Source organism: Candoia aspera, chromosome 4, assembly GCF_035149785.1.
Source record: "Candoia aspera isolate rCanAsp1 chromosome 4, rCanAsp1.hap2, whole genome shotgun sequence".
NCBI lineage: Eukaryota > Metazoa > Chordata > Lepidosauria > Squamata > Boidae > Candoia > Candoia aspera.
This window is the reverse complement of record NC_086156.1, coordinates 42069167-42086192: the sequence shown is the minus strand read 5'-3', so window position 1 is coordinate 42086192 and position 17026 is coordinate 42069167. Positions and strand designations below refer to the sequence as shown.

Sequence of the window (17026 nt, the reverse complement as noted above, 5' to 3'; positions counted from 1 at the left end):
ACTAAAACTCTTCAAAACATATTAAGTAACCCAAAAGACTCAGTAGCCCAAGAAGAAAAAAACAAGGATTATCTACAACATACAGTGCAAAGACTGTAACAGCCACTATGTAGGACAGACAGGCAGAAGACTAGCAGAGTGCATCCACAAACATCAACTAACAGTCAGAAGACAAGATGAGAACTCCTTCATCTCACAACACATGGACAGACTCAACCATAGTTTCAACTGGGAAACTGTGAGCATCCTAAACCAAGCCAAGTCCAAAAACGCCAGAGAATTCCTGGAAGCCTGGCATTCAGTCAAAGCAGCCATCAACAGACACATAGAGGTAAACAACATTTACATACCATTCAAAAGAGACAATAGAAAAGCCAAAAGACAGTACACCTCCTCGCCAGCAATCAACACACAGATATGCAAAAATCAACACTAGGATTAACACCAGATGAACCATCAAACAATACACCCTAATCAAGGAACTATTAACCCAGTCAATCAACCAAGCAGCAAACAACAGCCCAAAGAACTCCCAAGGAGAGAACAACACCCCCACCAACACAAGCAGGGCAAGCCGCTATATATAAACAGAGAGCAGGGCCCCCTCCCTGTTTGCACTGAAGATGTTGCCTAGTCTGGCAATGAAACGTCTGCAAGAAAACAAGGCTCAGAGAGCACCAAGGACTCCCAGTTCAACTCTGAGCTACAAATATTCGCTTCGATTAACAAAGTGTACATCAGCAGCCATAGCCTCGCATGGCTCAGAATGGTAGGCGGCAGTATTGCAGCCGAAACTCTCCCCACAACCCGAGTTCGATCCCAGTGGAAGCTGGATTCTCGGGTAGCCAGCTCAGGTTGACTCAGCCTCCCATCCTTCCGAGGTTGGTAAAATGAGTACCCAGCTTGCTGGGGAAGGTGACGACTGGAGAAGGCAATGGCAAACCACCCCGCTATAGTCTACCAAGAAAATGTGAAAGCAGCATCCCCCCAGAGGGTCAGACATGACTCAGTGCTTGCACAGGGGAACTTTCACCTTTTTTTCACATGAGCAGCCAGTCTTTAGAGACTTTTGTCTCTGAAAGGATAAATGCAATAAAAGCCTGTTTTGCAGGCATGGTGTCTCCAACCATGTTACCAGCACTACTTAGCAGCAACAATTTCATTTTAATACATTGGGCACATCTTACCAATACCAAATAGACCCAACAAAGAAGGCAATGCACATGCTGCCAAGTGAAAAAGCTGCTGTATACTTTGTGCATTTAATATGGAAAAGAAATTAAATCCATAGTGGGGGAAGAAGGCATCATTTGAATAGGTGACTTAGAAAAATAGGTCCACTTCTCAAGTTTCACAATAATGCGCCTCAAATGTCAGGGCCAACTAACAGTACTAAGGCACCCACCTCAATTAAGGAAGGCACAAGCATTATCAGTTCTATCTGAAAATGAAACATAATTGAAAAAGGAAGAGCAGTCTGCTCCTTTCAATGCATTACTGAGTATTTATAATAATGTCTCTGTGTCATCTCTACTCCCTGAATCTGGAAGTTCTGAAAATTCAGACATTCCAGATCATTTCACCATGTTTATCAGAGATGCATTATCATTGCAATTGGTCATTACTGAGTTGCAGTGCACTGAAAAAAATGTTGGTTTTTAAATTGTTTTACCACATAGACGGTACATTCAAATACATAACTTATAAGGAAGCTATTTCACCAAAAGTATCCCCAAGAAAGCAATTCTGAGAAAATGTAAAAAAAAAACATATCAAAGGCCTCTCTATTTTTATGGGCCTAGAGCCTCTGAAATCACTGCTACTTGTGATTCCAGCATATCAGTTTCTACAATGTAATGGTTATATTATGACACAGTTGTTGAAGAATACAGCCACATGGCTCCAGGCTTTCGAAGTCAGTCCTGCTGCTTAGCTGACATTTGCTACTCCTTCAGAAGATAGCCAAAGTTTGGAGATGCACTTGTCATTGCCAATTCTGAAGTTATATTGGAACAGTAAGCTCACTTCCACAGCCAGTTCATTGGCAGTGCAGACTGTATGCTTTGTGTACATAGGACTTCATACCAAAATCTTTAATACAGAGGATTCACAGTTGCCAAGTTATTCCATGATTCCTCAAAATTAATTTAATTTTTTTTAAAGAGCTTGAAGTTTGCTATATCTTGTGAAATCTTGCATGAGAATGTAATGGTATGTGGGAATGACCTTGGAAAACAAGGGGGAAAGCCACAGCCAGGGGAACAGTCGGATAAGCGATAGCTTAGCTTGCAGAAGGAATGAGGGCACGGCCAATATCTCAGAAGGGACCCTCCCTAATTTCTTGGGCTGTAAAGGTGAGGGGGAGAGATGTACTTTCAGACTTGCAAGATTCTGTTAATATAACCTTACAACAGAGTAGAGTTAGTTCATCTGGGCATGCTTCCTGTCTGGACTACCCCACAAGGCTGATAGAGAACACTGAAATATCATGACATGTTTTCATTTTCATGTGGTAAGGTTGTTAACATTTCATGAGTTCCAGCAGGCTTCTTTGGGGAGATACCCACTGGCAGAGAACATATTTTAATATCTCCACTGGAAAGACTAGATAAGAAGTCTTGGGAAGTCCTTTGGATGCGTTCAAGTGGATCTGTTGCCATTTAGCATAGAAAGTAAACTGTTTTGATACTGATTAATATATGTATAATGGGAGAACATCAGATTTTTTCATTGCATGTAAGTTATGTTTTCTGCTTAGGAGAATCATTGGAAGGCAGCAGGAAGTTGCGAGGAGGTCCTCGCTTAATGACCTGCGAATCTTGCTTAATGACAGCAACTTTCGGGATTGCTTTTGCTAAGCAGTGCGGTCATGTGATGTCATGCTTTACAACCACATCACTTAGCGACAGAAATTCCAGTCCCAATTACTGTCATTAAACAAGAACCATCTGTATAGATTTCTACAGATAGGTTTACATATAATCTAAAATTTACTTCAACTATTTCACTTATGCAGTCCCAGCCATGACTTTCTACACTTGAGAGCCCCAATACAGTCTGATTTCCTGCCCTCCCTCCCTCCAAATAACCTATATCCTGCTGGAAGATGGTAGGAGATATACTGTATAATGATTCAAAATTGATATGATCTAATTTTTTAGGCTTCAAAAGTACAAATCACAGATTTTCTGAATAAAATAAATCCCTCAAACATTACAGGTGGTCCTCGATCAATAACCCTAACTGGCACTGGAATTTCTGTCACTGAGGGAAAGAATCATTAGCCAAAACATCACATGACCGTACCGCTTAGTGATGGCAGTTCTGGTAGTCCCAGTTCCAGTAGTTAGGTGAGGATTGTGCCGTTGTTAGCTGTGGACCTCATGCTTCTCCTGCCCTGCCGCACTTGCCTTTGCTTCAACTCCCCCCACCTGCCTATCTCCCCCCTCATCTCTGCTCCTTTGGCCATCCTGCATTCTGCTGCCCCCCAGCTGACCTTCACCGTTTTCTTCCTCCCATTGCTGATGAGGTGTGCCTGGCCTGGCCCTTTGTGAGGCCTTGCAAAGTGACAGCAGCTGCCTTGGCCAGATGCACCTCATCAGCAGTGGGAGGAAGAAGATAGCAAAGGTCAGCTGGGGTGGCAGGGGTAGGTGGTGGCAGCAAAGTACAGGGCAGTAAAAAGGGCAGAGATGGGGGAGATAGGCAGGTGGGGGGAATTGAACCACACACTGTGGTCATAAATTGTCACTGGGAAGGTTAATTCAAGATACATGATATCAGGCAAAGAAATAAAAAATTACATTGTTCTCTACTTCAGTGACTTTGGCTTTTGCAGACAGTCATGTATTCAACTATACCATTGAGTTAAATATCCTTCTTTCCTTGCAGACAGTTATAGGCAACACATATCTGGCAGCAGGGAATCTGTTGCCATTCCAGTGACATTGATGGGAGGCAGAACATAACTGAAGTGTTCATATAGTCAGCATTGTGATTTTTGAATGTTTGAATGAGGCTTCTGCTCTTTTTGTTGCTAGAAACACAAGGGAAATTTTGCAATATCCCATTTGATTGCTAAAGCTGTTCCTCTCTGAAGAAAAACAGTGTATCCATGGGCATGTGGAACTTATTTACATCACCTAGTAGAAAAACACACCTTGCAGAGAAATCTCCAGCATTGCTTGCCCTCAACCACCATGTGAATATAGCCAACTTCCTCTGAAAAGGGTATATTCCAACTTGTTGTCTCCTCTCTTCCCCAGACTCTGCTAAATGGATTCCTCTTGAAAAACTTGGCTTCCAAATGCAAGTTAATGTTCCACATCCGTCTCTCCCATTAGCAAATTTTTAATAAGGCAACTTAATGAATTGTATAAGAAGAGGCAAGAGCACTTCATCTTTCATTCTGTTTGCCATTTGAATGCAGACAATGTTATTTTAACATTTTCTTGCAAGCAGTGTTCTTTTCTATCAAGGACAAAAGGTGAAATTGCATTGCCTATTAACTTATGCCATCCTATTAGCACAGGGGAAGCTCCTATTACCCACAATGAAGTAAAATATTCTGCTTCATACAAGGATGTATGAAATAGCTGTCAACATTTTTCCTCCACATCAGATGTTTCTTACCATGTGGGTTTTTTTTTTAAATCCAGGGTGATTTTTGCTTTGTTAACAACAAAAGCAGAGTTCAGGCAAAACATTTGTTTGAGTGACAGGGCTTTTGTTGTTCATTTTCAATCCGTTCTGATTTCTTCTTCCCAGAATTCTTTGTGCATCTTAAGACAGTGGCAAAAATAATGAAATTAAATTAAAATGCATTATCATTTCTTTTCCAATGTGTGTACCAGAATCAAATGCTAAGATGTTGAGACATCTAGCATTATCTCTCCTCTATAATATGTGATATATGAGAAGAAAATTCTGAAACATTTCAGGAAAGTTATAGTGAAAACTAAGCTGGTTGTGTGGGATAATAAACTGACCTTCCACATGGAACACATTTGGTAGGAAGAACCACTGAACTGATTGGGGGAAGAATGGAATGTATTCATTCATTCATTACCATTTACTTAATCTAATGCTTATCCTTTATTGTGAGTCCCAGCAGAGAAACTGGCAATCCAAGTTACACAGGCCAGATAAATTAAAAAAAATATCATAGGTTCTCTCACTTTCACTACTGATTTTGATTTTAAAATGGATTTCTTATGAACCTTGGTATTGTCTCTGAATGCCAAATTGGAAAAAAAAGAGTACCAAGGAAAAGAAAAGAAGCTAATGTGCCATGGTATTACTAGTACTGTCTCATACATGTTTCATTACTAATGTGCTACGTTCACTAATAATATAATCCCATCCCTATTTATTTTGAATCAAATCCTACTATATTCCCCAGGGTTTACTTCAAAGGTGTACTGAGAATTGCAGCATACAACAGTTCTAGCACACAAAAGTTGCAACTGCCCCTCAGACTAGTTCAAAGCTAAGTGTGATCTACCTAATTCATTTTTTATATCCTGGAGTCCCCCACTCAAATTGCCAAAAATTGTCAGGACACTTCTCTACTGTTTTGTTTAATTACTTATTCATTATATTTTTATACCATCATAGTCATGCAACTTTTGAGTTAGAGAACCCAAGAGAACTGTAATATATGTCCTAATGTGCATGTTACATAATTAAAATGTCAAGGAACATTGCCCATCTTCCATAAATTCAAGAAAAAAGCATAATTCTGGTCCTGTTAACACACTGGATGGCTCCACCCGTTTTACGTAATTGTTCCACCCAATGCGGTCCTTATCCCTACAAAATATAGTCCTTATCCCTACGAAGTATAGCCACCTAGCCATGAACAGATTATTCACTTTGCTATAATATGATACACATACACACAGCATCAAAACATCAGCAACTTTTAATCCCTATTAAATTCTGAACATGAAAATGTTCTGTCAAGCAGTAAAAACTGTAAAGAGTATGTTCACATTCTAGGTGGAACATAATTCCAGAATAAAGTTACGTATTCCTCCAGAATTTAAGCAAATGTTTCTGGAAAAGGGATTAGCAAAATAGAATAGTTGTTGTGCTTTTGCAGAAATTACTCATGCCAGCAGCACTCTTATCCCACCCTCTGCCCTGCATGGGCATAATCATTAATTGCTCCAGGATAAGGATCCCTGAAGACAGACGAGGGAAGGCTACTGCCAAGCCCCATATAAGCTAGTTTTAGTTGTTCCCTTCCTCCCCAATGACATTGTTTGACTTACCATAAAAATCTTAAATATGTCTTACTTTGATTATTTTTTAAATAATATATTTGCATTTTTATTTATAATTGCTTCTATGACTCAAAAAAAAAGTGCGCTTTGGGTAGACTATTGTCCTGAAAGACTGGATAGAAATAATTGTAATACATAAATAAATAATAAATATTATATCATACATGTTCTTGCTTTCATTCCTGGCCACAGAAACTCCATGGGTCTCATATATTTTACAGTAAATCGATATCCACTCCTCCCATCTACTCTTCCCAATCTTAAATTAAGAAATATCTAGCATAATCATATATAGGCTTTCAGAAAGAATGACATTTATTTCTCTTCATGTTCAAACTGAACTGCTGTTTAATTACTCCTGGTTATTTTACTGTCATTTCGCTAAGTAAAATAAACTTTATTCTCAAGCAGTGATTCTTCCATTTTCTGGAAAAGATGTGCCCATACATTTAGATAAATTTCCTTTAGTTCCTTGGATCACTCTGCATGTTTCATGATTGCAAATCCTTATAACAATAGCAAAGATGGCCTTGGCAAAAATAAATAAATAAATCTAGAGAGAAAAAGAAATAAATTCCAGCATGCAAAAAAGAAAAAACAAGCTTTTCACCTGGCAAAGCCGACTCCTCTACTGATGCCATTTGCATCTCTTAATATTCTGGTGGAAATGACATGTCCAAAGGGTTTCAGCATATTCTCCAACTCTTGCTCATCCATGGAAATGGGCAAGTTTGAGATGTAAAGATTTGTGGGGTCTTGTTCTTGTTGCTAAAATAAAAGAAATAGTCTTATTAGACCTTCTTCAGCTAAGTTATGTCACAACACATATAAACGTTTTTTAAGAGAGGGAAGGAGCTCAACATTATATATCATAGGCTAATATAAGAGGTCCTAACAACAAATGTCATAATTCAAAACAGAACCCTTCAAACAACACTGTAACTGCTTTTTAACTGCATTTTCAACAACTGAAGCAGCACATACTGTATATAGGCAAGTTTGTGTTCAGTGGATGAGCTTCAAACCATATATTGCTCAGTCATAAACTAAGATAGCATATTTTATGGACTAGCATTTGGACCAAACAAAAGAAGAATCAAATGGGCAAAAAACTACAGGTAATTCTTGGTTAATGACCACTCCTTCAGCAATCATTCAAAGTTGACAGTGCTGAACGAGTGGTACTTATTACCAGCCCTCGAAGTTCAGGCTGTTGCCCCACCCCCAAGGTCATGTGATCATGATCCGGGCACTTGGCAACTGGCTCACACTTACAACAGTTGCAGCATCCTGTGGTCACATGATCACCATTTGTGACCTTTCCTGCTGGCTTCCCACAAGCAAAGTCAGTGGGGAAGCTGGCAGGGAAGGTTGCAAGTCATTTCCGCAACTTTTGCTCCCAAGGAGCCCTGCTACAGAGTACAATATTCCAGGGATCTCATACTCCATAGTATGTTCACACCACAGCACCCCCCCCAGCCTGCACACTTTCGCCACAGCACCCTCCCCCCTCACTCTGTAGTACTCACTGGCCCTCTGGCCCACTTGCCAGCCACCTGGGACTTACAGCTTCCAGCCAGTCTCCCCACTGACTTTGCTTGTGGGAAGCCAGCAGGAAGTCACAAGTTGCAGTCATATTAAGTTCTTGCTTAACAACCCAGATTTTCACTTAATGCAATGGGGACTGCTGCGATTGCCATCACTAAGTGATGTGGTCATGTGATGTCGCACTTTACAACCACATTGCTTAGCAATGAAAATTCCAGTCCTGATTACTGTTGTTAAGCAAGGACTACCTGTACATGAAACCAGCTGAGAAAAGGTAATACAAGGAATTACAATTCAAAACATTATCTCTTCTAAAATGTGCCTGTAAAATAGGTCTATCTGTTGGTCTTTTCTGGAACAGAAAAAGATAGTCATAAAGGAAAGAGATTCTCTTAACAAACCTGATTTCTCTTAAAGAAATCTTTCAAATGCTGTCTTTCCTTAGGAAGAGCTTAGAATTATAGTACTGAATCCCCAGTTTCAAAGGAGGCATCAGTTCCCTATTCAGTTCCCTATCCAAAGTTTACATCTTTTTGGATGCCTAATAGTCCAAGTGCTTGAAAATAAAAAGAGCAATAACCAAAATGCTTAACAGAAGTGAAAGCAAATAATGAAGAATTAATGTGAATCATATAAAAATGGAAATGACCAGCATTTCATTCTAGATGAAATTTTGCCTTTTGTGGCAGTTCGCTAGGTTTATAGCTGATATTTTCATTTGTGTATATGTGCATTTTTAAAAAAAGTTATTTTATAGTTAAAAAAACAAACAAACAAACCCTGGTCTTAAAAGTACTTTACTTTACCCAGACTAATCATTTCTCTTTCTCTGTAACTCTTAATATTCCTTCATTTCCAAACCTTCAGTTTACTATTCCTAATATTCTTATTCAGTACTATATGTCAGAAATGAAATACAGCTAAAAGGCTGGGATAATAGCAAATGTTAATATATAGAAACAAAATGATAAATTGAAGAGTAAAAAAAATGGCAAGCATTTATTTATTTAATTAATTTATATACTGCCCAACTCCCAACAATTCTGGGTGATTGGGATATGGTGAGCTTTGCCAACTATCCTCCATCTATTCCATGTTGTGTCAACTGCAGTAAATCAAACAAGAGAGTAAGCAACTGTTCCTTCAGTACAGCTATGGTGCAACTGGAAACAAATGCCTCTTCCATCAAGGGTTAATTCACTACATTCTGAACAGAAAATTCCCAACCTTAGTTAAATATATTTCTTCCTTGGATATGAGTTCCAGATCTGAATTCAGATTCAAAATAAATTGTGTCACTATTCTTATGCAGTTGTGGCTACAATTGCCACAAATAAAAAATTAGAAAATTAGACACTGCATTGCTGTTAGTAAACATAGTAAAGCAGAATTGTGGAGCCACTTGGAGGAGAGGATTATTAGAAAAATCAATCTTAGCAAAAAGCTTTAGTTTGATTTATTACTATTACTATTTTACAACTCCATTATTCCAATTGTATTATCAAATCCAATTAGTTTGCAAATTTGATTAGTCATCCAATCAAAGAACAAGTGCTGATGTGCTCCACACCTTCACTTTATAGAAGAAACAATACAGAATAACTATTTTAACAGGCAAATCATGGAAAGGAATGAATTGCAACCTCAATAGAGTTACAGAGAAATTCTGTCTTGGAACTGTCAAATAAAATGTAGACTGTAATGTTTTATGTACACACCATAAAATAAAGTTAAATTTTGAGTTTAATTTGAGCAAATATCAAGAATAATCTTAGATATGCTGCAAACTTGATTTAAACATTTATCAATATTTCCAGCAATCTTTGAAGGTTGAATTTTCTACTCATGTATTTTGAATTAATAAATATAATCCACTTGTTACACTTGTGACATTCTCAAGAGGCAAAGTAAATCATAGATGATTGTTTGACTTAACTAAAGTAGATTACTATAATATTTAAGTCAAATATAAAACCTTGTTAATTCTGGAGAAATCCTGACAATGCATTATTGCTGAATCAGATTATGAATCAATCTACCATAATATAACAAGTGATACTTAGAACATACAACAATGCAATTAAATTATAGCTATGGTTGGAATTATCTAACAGGAATAAGCCAAATATACAGATTCACAGCTAAACAGATCAGGTCTTCCCTAGAAGTAATTCATAGAGGTTCAGGAACTCAAGATATAGAGTAATACCAGAGCTATCCATGCAGTACCCCATTCAAACTGCATAACTGAATTTGGTTTCCTTGTCTTCAAGCAGAAAGCAAGTGAAAGCTATAGAGTAAAATAGGATTAAACACATACTTAGAAACAAACAAAACAGAAAAACAAAACAAAACAAAACAAGCTATAACATTCTTGATCAACCCCTTATGGGCCATAATTTGCCCACTTTGGGCCTTACTGCTTTCAAACCATTATGGAAGCATCCAGTCATTAAAAACAAAATTCTATCTTTGTTGTGGAGCAAATAATCAGTAATGAAGAAAAACTATGAGGAAATTCTTGTTTCTGAAGGAGAGAGTCAAGAAATGCTTCCTTCTGAGTAGATAAAACAGGCCACATTCTAAATGCAATAAAGAGCTAGTAGGCTAGGAAGTATTAAAAGAGACTCTTGACACAGAGTTAGACCAAGGAATATGGGGCCTTCAGGCAGGGATGATGTGAGTTGAGATTAATCATCAATTTAAGCCCCTTAGGTTTCTTATTATAGGTAGATGGACATATGGGTACTGAAAAATCCATTTTATTTTACAGATTCACCAGTTTACTAGACTGGATCACAATATGTAGATTACACTTACACTTTTAAAATATGCAAGATGGGTGAGGGATCACTTCCAGCTTTGGTTCATATTTTTGTAGTCTAGTTTCCTTAGTAGACAATCAAACTCATTGTACAGAAGCTTTATCCTCAATGCAAAGAGCCCAACATTGCTCTGAGAGCACTAGGTATTTTAAAATTAAACAAAGCTGAAAGGGACCCCTCAGCACCTTGTTAAAAATAAGTTCAACCTCCACAGCCTGTCTGTGGCTTTTTTTAAAGGGAAGATCAAGTACTACATGAACTTTGCTTGAGGCTAACATTCTTCCCTCTCTGGATTAAATCCATGCACAGAGGCATTTGTGGCAAAATGCATTTATATTTCCACTTTTAAATGCATTCAAAATGAATAGTTTTTAAAAAAAAAAAAACAACCTATAGTTCAGAAAGCGGGCTGTATCCTGATCATGCATGAAATAAATGATCACCTTGTAGCAAATAAATTATGTGCTTTATATCATAGCTGATTTACAGTATGGAAACAAGGAGATGGTAAGTATGGCAGGTCAAAATGAATAAACAACTATGAATATATAAACATGTCTCATTGTATAATGATCATATGTGATCATAATAGGAGAGGGGGAGTAACAGAAGCGTTAGTTACAAAGAACCAATGTTATACTACATAAAAATGCATGGCAAATTGCTGTGTATTGGACAGTGTATATTAAATTTAATAAGTAGTAACTTTAAATAAATAAAAAACGATGTTCTTTGCATGACATTTTTTAACATGCCTTGATAAGGAAACAGCTTTAACCAAAAAAAACAAACAAACCCCACCCCAACCTGAAAGTTTGAAAAGAGATCTAGTAAGCATAATACTAATCTAATTCTTAGGTTACCATGAAATGAAAAATATAACAAATAATATAAAACTTCCTCTCCTTCTCATGACATAGAGATTATGTAAGAAAATCTGGCACCAGGAAAACTTGGCTTTCTAGAAACCATGTTAGGAGATGAAATATAGATTCAGTAAAACATATTACTGGGGGAGGTCATTCTTACAGTAACAATATCACAGAAAAATCAAATATTTCAGTGTTACTGTAAATCATTCCAAACATCTTTGTCCATCCAAACATCTCTGTTCATATACCATTTAAAAGAGCAAGTTAATGAGGCAACAAATCTTCAGTCTACCAAATCTTCAGTCTACCAAAGAGAATTCGACAGAGACAAGAAATCTATAGTCTATCAAATACAGTTAAAACATTTAAAAAGTTTACAAAACTGCCATGTAATTTAAAGCCACACTGAATCTTGATTCTTATATGATTCTATATTACAGTGTGTCCAATTTGGACAGATTATTTCACTTATCAGGTTCATTCTGGAATACTGCTGTTTTATGCTTATGTTCTTTTAAATCAGTAGGAGTTAAATTACTCATGCTTAACTCATTAATTTCAGTGGGTCTGTTCTAAATATATCCTATAGCTGATTTTTAAAAAATCATTCACAAGGAAGAAAATTAAAAAAAAAAACAACCTTTCTCCAAAGAATTGTATCTCTAGGAATATTCCCATCATTTTAAGGGACAGAGATGAACATTTCAACCAGAACAAGTAGGTATGTAGTAACATTTCAACCAGAACAAGTAGGTAACAAAGTTGAATGGGTCAAGAAACTATACATATGATTTAAGGTCTTTTTGATGTCACATTATATTACAAAAACTTGGTGTGTTGTAGTCCCTAATCTGGATAATCAATGCCAATTTTAAGGGTGACAAGGACCAAAGCTTATGTGTTACAAGCAGTCTCGGATTCCACAGCTGAACAATCTCTACTGAAAGGCAGGCTCAAGGGGTCTCTGTGACAGTAATCTAGATATTTTTATGCTCTGCTTGATCGTTGCCAAATTATATCTCATCAGGCAATATGGGGAAGAAATACCCATCTTAAGCTCTTAAAGGCATTCTGCATCAACCTTGCAATCAGGTCACATAAGAACAACATGGGATCCAGGAACAACCCTCAGTAGGAAAACTGCTTATATCAAATGAGTACAATACAATCCAGAACTGGTCAGACCTGACTTTCATTCTGTTCTAACACTAATGCCTCAGCTTTCCCTTTCAGTTGTTTTGCCCCAATTCCCAACTTTTTTGTATTTCAGTAATTGCTTTGGAACATGGAAAGGAAAAAAAAGACTTATATATTATCATTATACTGATGAGCTGCATTTAAAATCTTTGGATGTCTTTTCTTATATGGTTATATTTATTCATGGAAATGAATAAAACTTTGGGAGTAACTTGGTGAAGAATAGCATGGAATAAAAGAGAAATCTGTTGACACTATTTTTCAAGAACAAAGATGCAGAAACTGACTAGAACAAGGGTAGATATCTGATGACCTCCAGATGTTTTAGATCACAGTTTTCCAAATCCCATACCATTAGTTGTTATAATCCAGAACATCTGGACATCATAAAGTTGCCTACCCCTGGATTACAGCCATAATAAACTGGTGCCCTTCATTCCCATCTGGGCCAGATGGCTATGAAAGCTACTATGGTCAATGTCATAGAAAGCTACCAAGAGATCAGTGAAAACAGAAACATATTCAGCTCTACCAGAACAACTAGAACGTTTTTATTTCTAAACCAGCCTGGAAACCAAGTTCAAAACAGATATGATCAGAAGCAACCTATTTTTCTAAGAAAAAAAATCAGCTGCTCTACAGATCAAAATTCATGCCAAAATAATGTTGAGCCTGGAACTTGCAAAAACTCATTGCTCATATGAAGCTCAGCCTCCCACTTCTCCCAGCTAATGGAATTATACACCTATCTGAATTCCATGAGTCTAAGAAGAAAGTCCCTTCCAAGTCATCAAACCCAGAGAGTCAGCAAGTGACACACAACATGAATGGGAATATGTGAGGACAGGTGTGCACAAATCACATGCCAGATTGGCTTGCTGAAAATATAGTACAGCAGATTAATGGTATGTTAAAAACAATATTTACACTAAGTGGTGCGTGAGAGCATTTTAAGCACTTGGCACCAAGCACCATGCTGTAAGAGCTGAGATTGAGAAACATTTGTGTAGGGGAAGTGGCCAGAAACTCTGTTACTGCTGCCTGTGAGGAAGATCTGAATCAAGACTACGGAACTGTGCCAAGGAACTCTTCTGGGAGCAATCAAAACTGATTCAGGCTGAAAGACTCCACATGGCTGAAGCTGAGAAGCTTTAAAATGCAGGAGGAGGAGTACTGAGGCTTTCACATCCGGTGATGCTGCATGCTGGAGGACAGCGTGAGCTGTGAATAAAGTGTTGCCCATTTCATTACAGACAGCCTTTGGAAGCATTTATTTTCAGCAACCTAGCAACATTGCTGAAGATCAAGGCAAGACAAGTCAGTCCTTAAAAATGTGTTAAGAGCCACATTACTCTCCTGTGTATGACATACTTTGTTACTTGAGACTGAACCCAGAGCAAGCCTAATAAATGGGAAGGAAGGTATCATAAGGACAGGCCCAAGAACAGCTTGATATATGGCTACACACAACAACATTTCAGATTTTAGTGTAAAATTTGGCAAGGAGATTTTTCCATCCCTTCGTACTTTACTGATGCCTTTCATGGCTGGGAGAGGGACTAGTGGCTCTCCAGATGTTACTGAAGTTCAACTTCCGCCAATGTACATCATTGATTTTACTAACTGGGTGTGCTGAAAGGATGGGTCAGAAAGATTTGAGGTCCAATTTCCCCATCTCTGTCTTAGCTCCACATGTTAAAAAAATCGCCCCAATGAGTTATTCTATCTTCTGATTTCTGGCCATGTATTATTCTTCCATGCTGCTAATTCTTCTCCTTTGGAGTATGAAAAAATGATGCTCAGAATAGAAGCCTCTTGACATGCACATGTGTGGACTGATGAACAACAGCCTTCATTCCAACCAATAGTGATGCTTGATGGGGCTGAACTGCATAAGCAACTCTGTTTTAAGGGATGTAAAATGGCTGCTGCAGGCCATTTTTCAGTGACTGCCAAGAACTGAAGACAGATCAGAGGACCTGCCTCTGCCATCATCCTCTCTGGTTTGGTTTGGTGAATGAGAGCAGCAAGGAAGCCAGGAATATACAAGGAGGCAAAAGATAGCCAAGTCATCCATGTGCTAAAAACTCCTGTGGCAAGACTGTACAAACAAGTTCACAGAAAGACTCTAAGAGGTTCTCCGAATAAAAATATCTCAACTATTAGCATTAATAATTTAAGTTGATTATATGCTAATGTTTACCCACACTGATTCAGTCTCTCAAATTTTCAAATGGTAGGTACTGTTGTTGTTTATTCGTTTAGTCGCTTCCGACTCTTCGTGACTTCATGGACCAGCCCACGCCAGAGCTTCCTGTCGGTCGTCAACACCCCCAGCTCCCCCAGGGACGAGTCCGTCACCTCTAGAATATCATCCATCCATCTTGCCCTTGGTCGGCCCCTCTTCCTTTTGCCTTCCACTCTCCCTAGCATCAGCATCTTCTCCAGGGTGTCCTGTCTTCTCATTATGTGGCCAAAGTATTTCAGTTTGGCCTTTAATATCATTCCCTCAAGTGAGCAGTCTGGCTTGATTTCCTGGAGGATGGACTGGTTGGATCTTCTTGCAGTCCAAGGCACTCTCAGAATTTTCCTCCAACACCACAGTTCAAAAGCATCGATCTTCCTTCGCTCAGCCTTCCTTATGGTCCAGCTCTCGCAGCCATATGTTACTACAGGGAACACCATTGCTTTAACTATGCGGGCCTTAGTTGTCAGTGTGATGTCTCTGCTCTTAACTATTTGATCGAGATTTGTCATTGCTCTTCTTCCAAGGATTAAGCGTCTTCTGATTTCCTGACTGCAGTCAGCATCTGCAGTAATCTTTGCACCTAGGAATATAAGGCCTTTCACTGCTTCTACATTTTCTCCCTCTATTTGCCAGTTATCAATCAAGCTGGTTGCCATAATCTTGGTTTTTTTGAGGTTTAGCTGCAAGCCAGCTTTTGCACTTTCTTCTTTCACCTTCATCATAAGGCTCCTCAGTTCCTCTTCACTTTCAGCCATCAAAGTGGTATCATCTGCATATCTGAGATTGTTAATGTTTCTTCCAGAGATTTTAACTCCAGCCTTGGATTCCTCAAGGCCAGCTTGTCGCATTATGTGTTCTGCATACAAGTTGAATAGGTAGGGTGAGAGTATACAGCCCTGCCGTACTCCTTTCCCAATCTTAAACCAGTCTGTTGTTCCGTGGTCTGTTCTTACTGTTGCTACTTGGTCGTTATACAGATTCTTCAGGAGGCAGACAAGATGACTTGGTATCCCCATACCACTAAGAACTTGCCACAATTTGTTATGGTCCACACAGTCAAAGGCTTTAGAATAGTCAATAAAACAGAAATAGATGTTTTTCTGAAACTCCCTGGCTTTTTCCATTATCCAGCGGATATTGGCAATTTGGTCTCTAGTTCCTCTGCCTTTTCTAAACCCAGCTTGTACATCTGGCAATTCTCGCTCCATGAACTGCTGAAGTCTACCTTGCAGGATCTTGAGCATTACCTTACTGGCATGTGAAATGAGTGCCACTGTTCGATAGTTTGAACATTCTTTAGTGTTTCCCTTTTTTGGTATGGGGATATAAGTTGATTTTTTCCAGCCTGATGGCCATTCTTGTGTTTTCCAGATTTGCTGGCATATAGCATGCATTACCTTGACAGCATCATCTTGCAAGATTTTGAACAGTTCAGCTGGGATGCCGTCGTCTCCTGTTGCCTTGTTATTAGCAATGCTTCTTAAGGCCCACTCAACCTCACTCTTCAGGATGTCTGGCTCTAGCTCACCGACCACACCGTCAAAGCTATCCCCGATATTGTTATCCTTCCTATACAGGTTTTCTGTATATTCTTGCCACCTTTTCTTGATCTCTTCTTCTTCTGTTAGGTCCTTGCCATCTTTGTTTTTGATCATACCCATTTTGGCCTGGAATTTACCTCCAATGTTTCTAATTTTCTGGAAGAGGTCTCTTGTCCTTCCTATTCTATTGTCTTCTTCCACTTCCGCGCATTGCTTGTTTAAAAATAATTCCTTATCTCTTCTGGCTAACCTCTGGAATTTTGCATTTAATTGGGCATATCTCCCCCTATCACTGTTGCCTTTTGCTTTCCTTCTTTCTTGGGCTACTTCTAGTGTCTCAGCAGACAGCCATTTTGCCTTCTTGGTTTTCTCTTTCTTTGGGATGTATTTTGTTGCCGCCTCCTGAACAATGCTGCCAACTTCTGTCCAGAGTTCTTCCGGGACCCTATCTACTAAGTCCAGTCCCTTAAATCTATTCTTCACCTCCACTGCATATTCCTTAGGAATATTA

The 17026-nt window shown here is 38.5% G+C and overlaps 1 protein-coding gene across 2 annotated transcripts in view; it reads right to left on the bottom strand.

Moving 5' to 3' along the window:
* Positions 1-17026, bottom strand: part of RBMS3 (RNA binding motif single stranded interacting protein 3) — a 612128-nt gene that overhangs the window by 150848 nt on the left and 444254 nt on the right. For both annotated transcript variants that reach the window (XM_063303918.1, XM_063303920.1), the window contains exon 5: positions 6895-7052. In XM_063303918.1, the coding sequence (XP_063159988.1) occupies positions 6895-7052 (158 nt within the window). The remainder of the gene's footprint in view (positions 1-6894; positions 7053-17026) is intronic.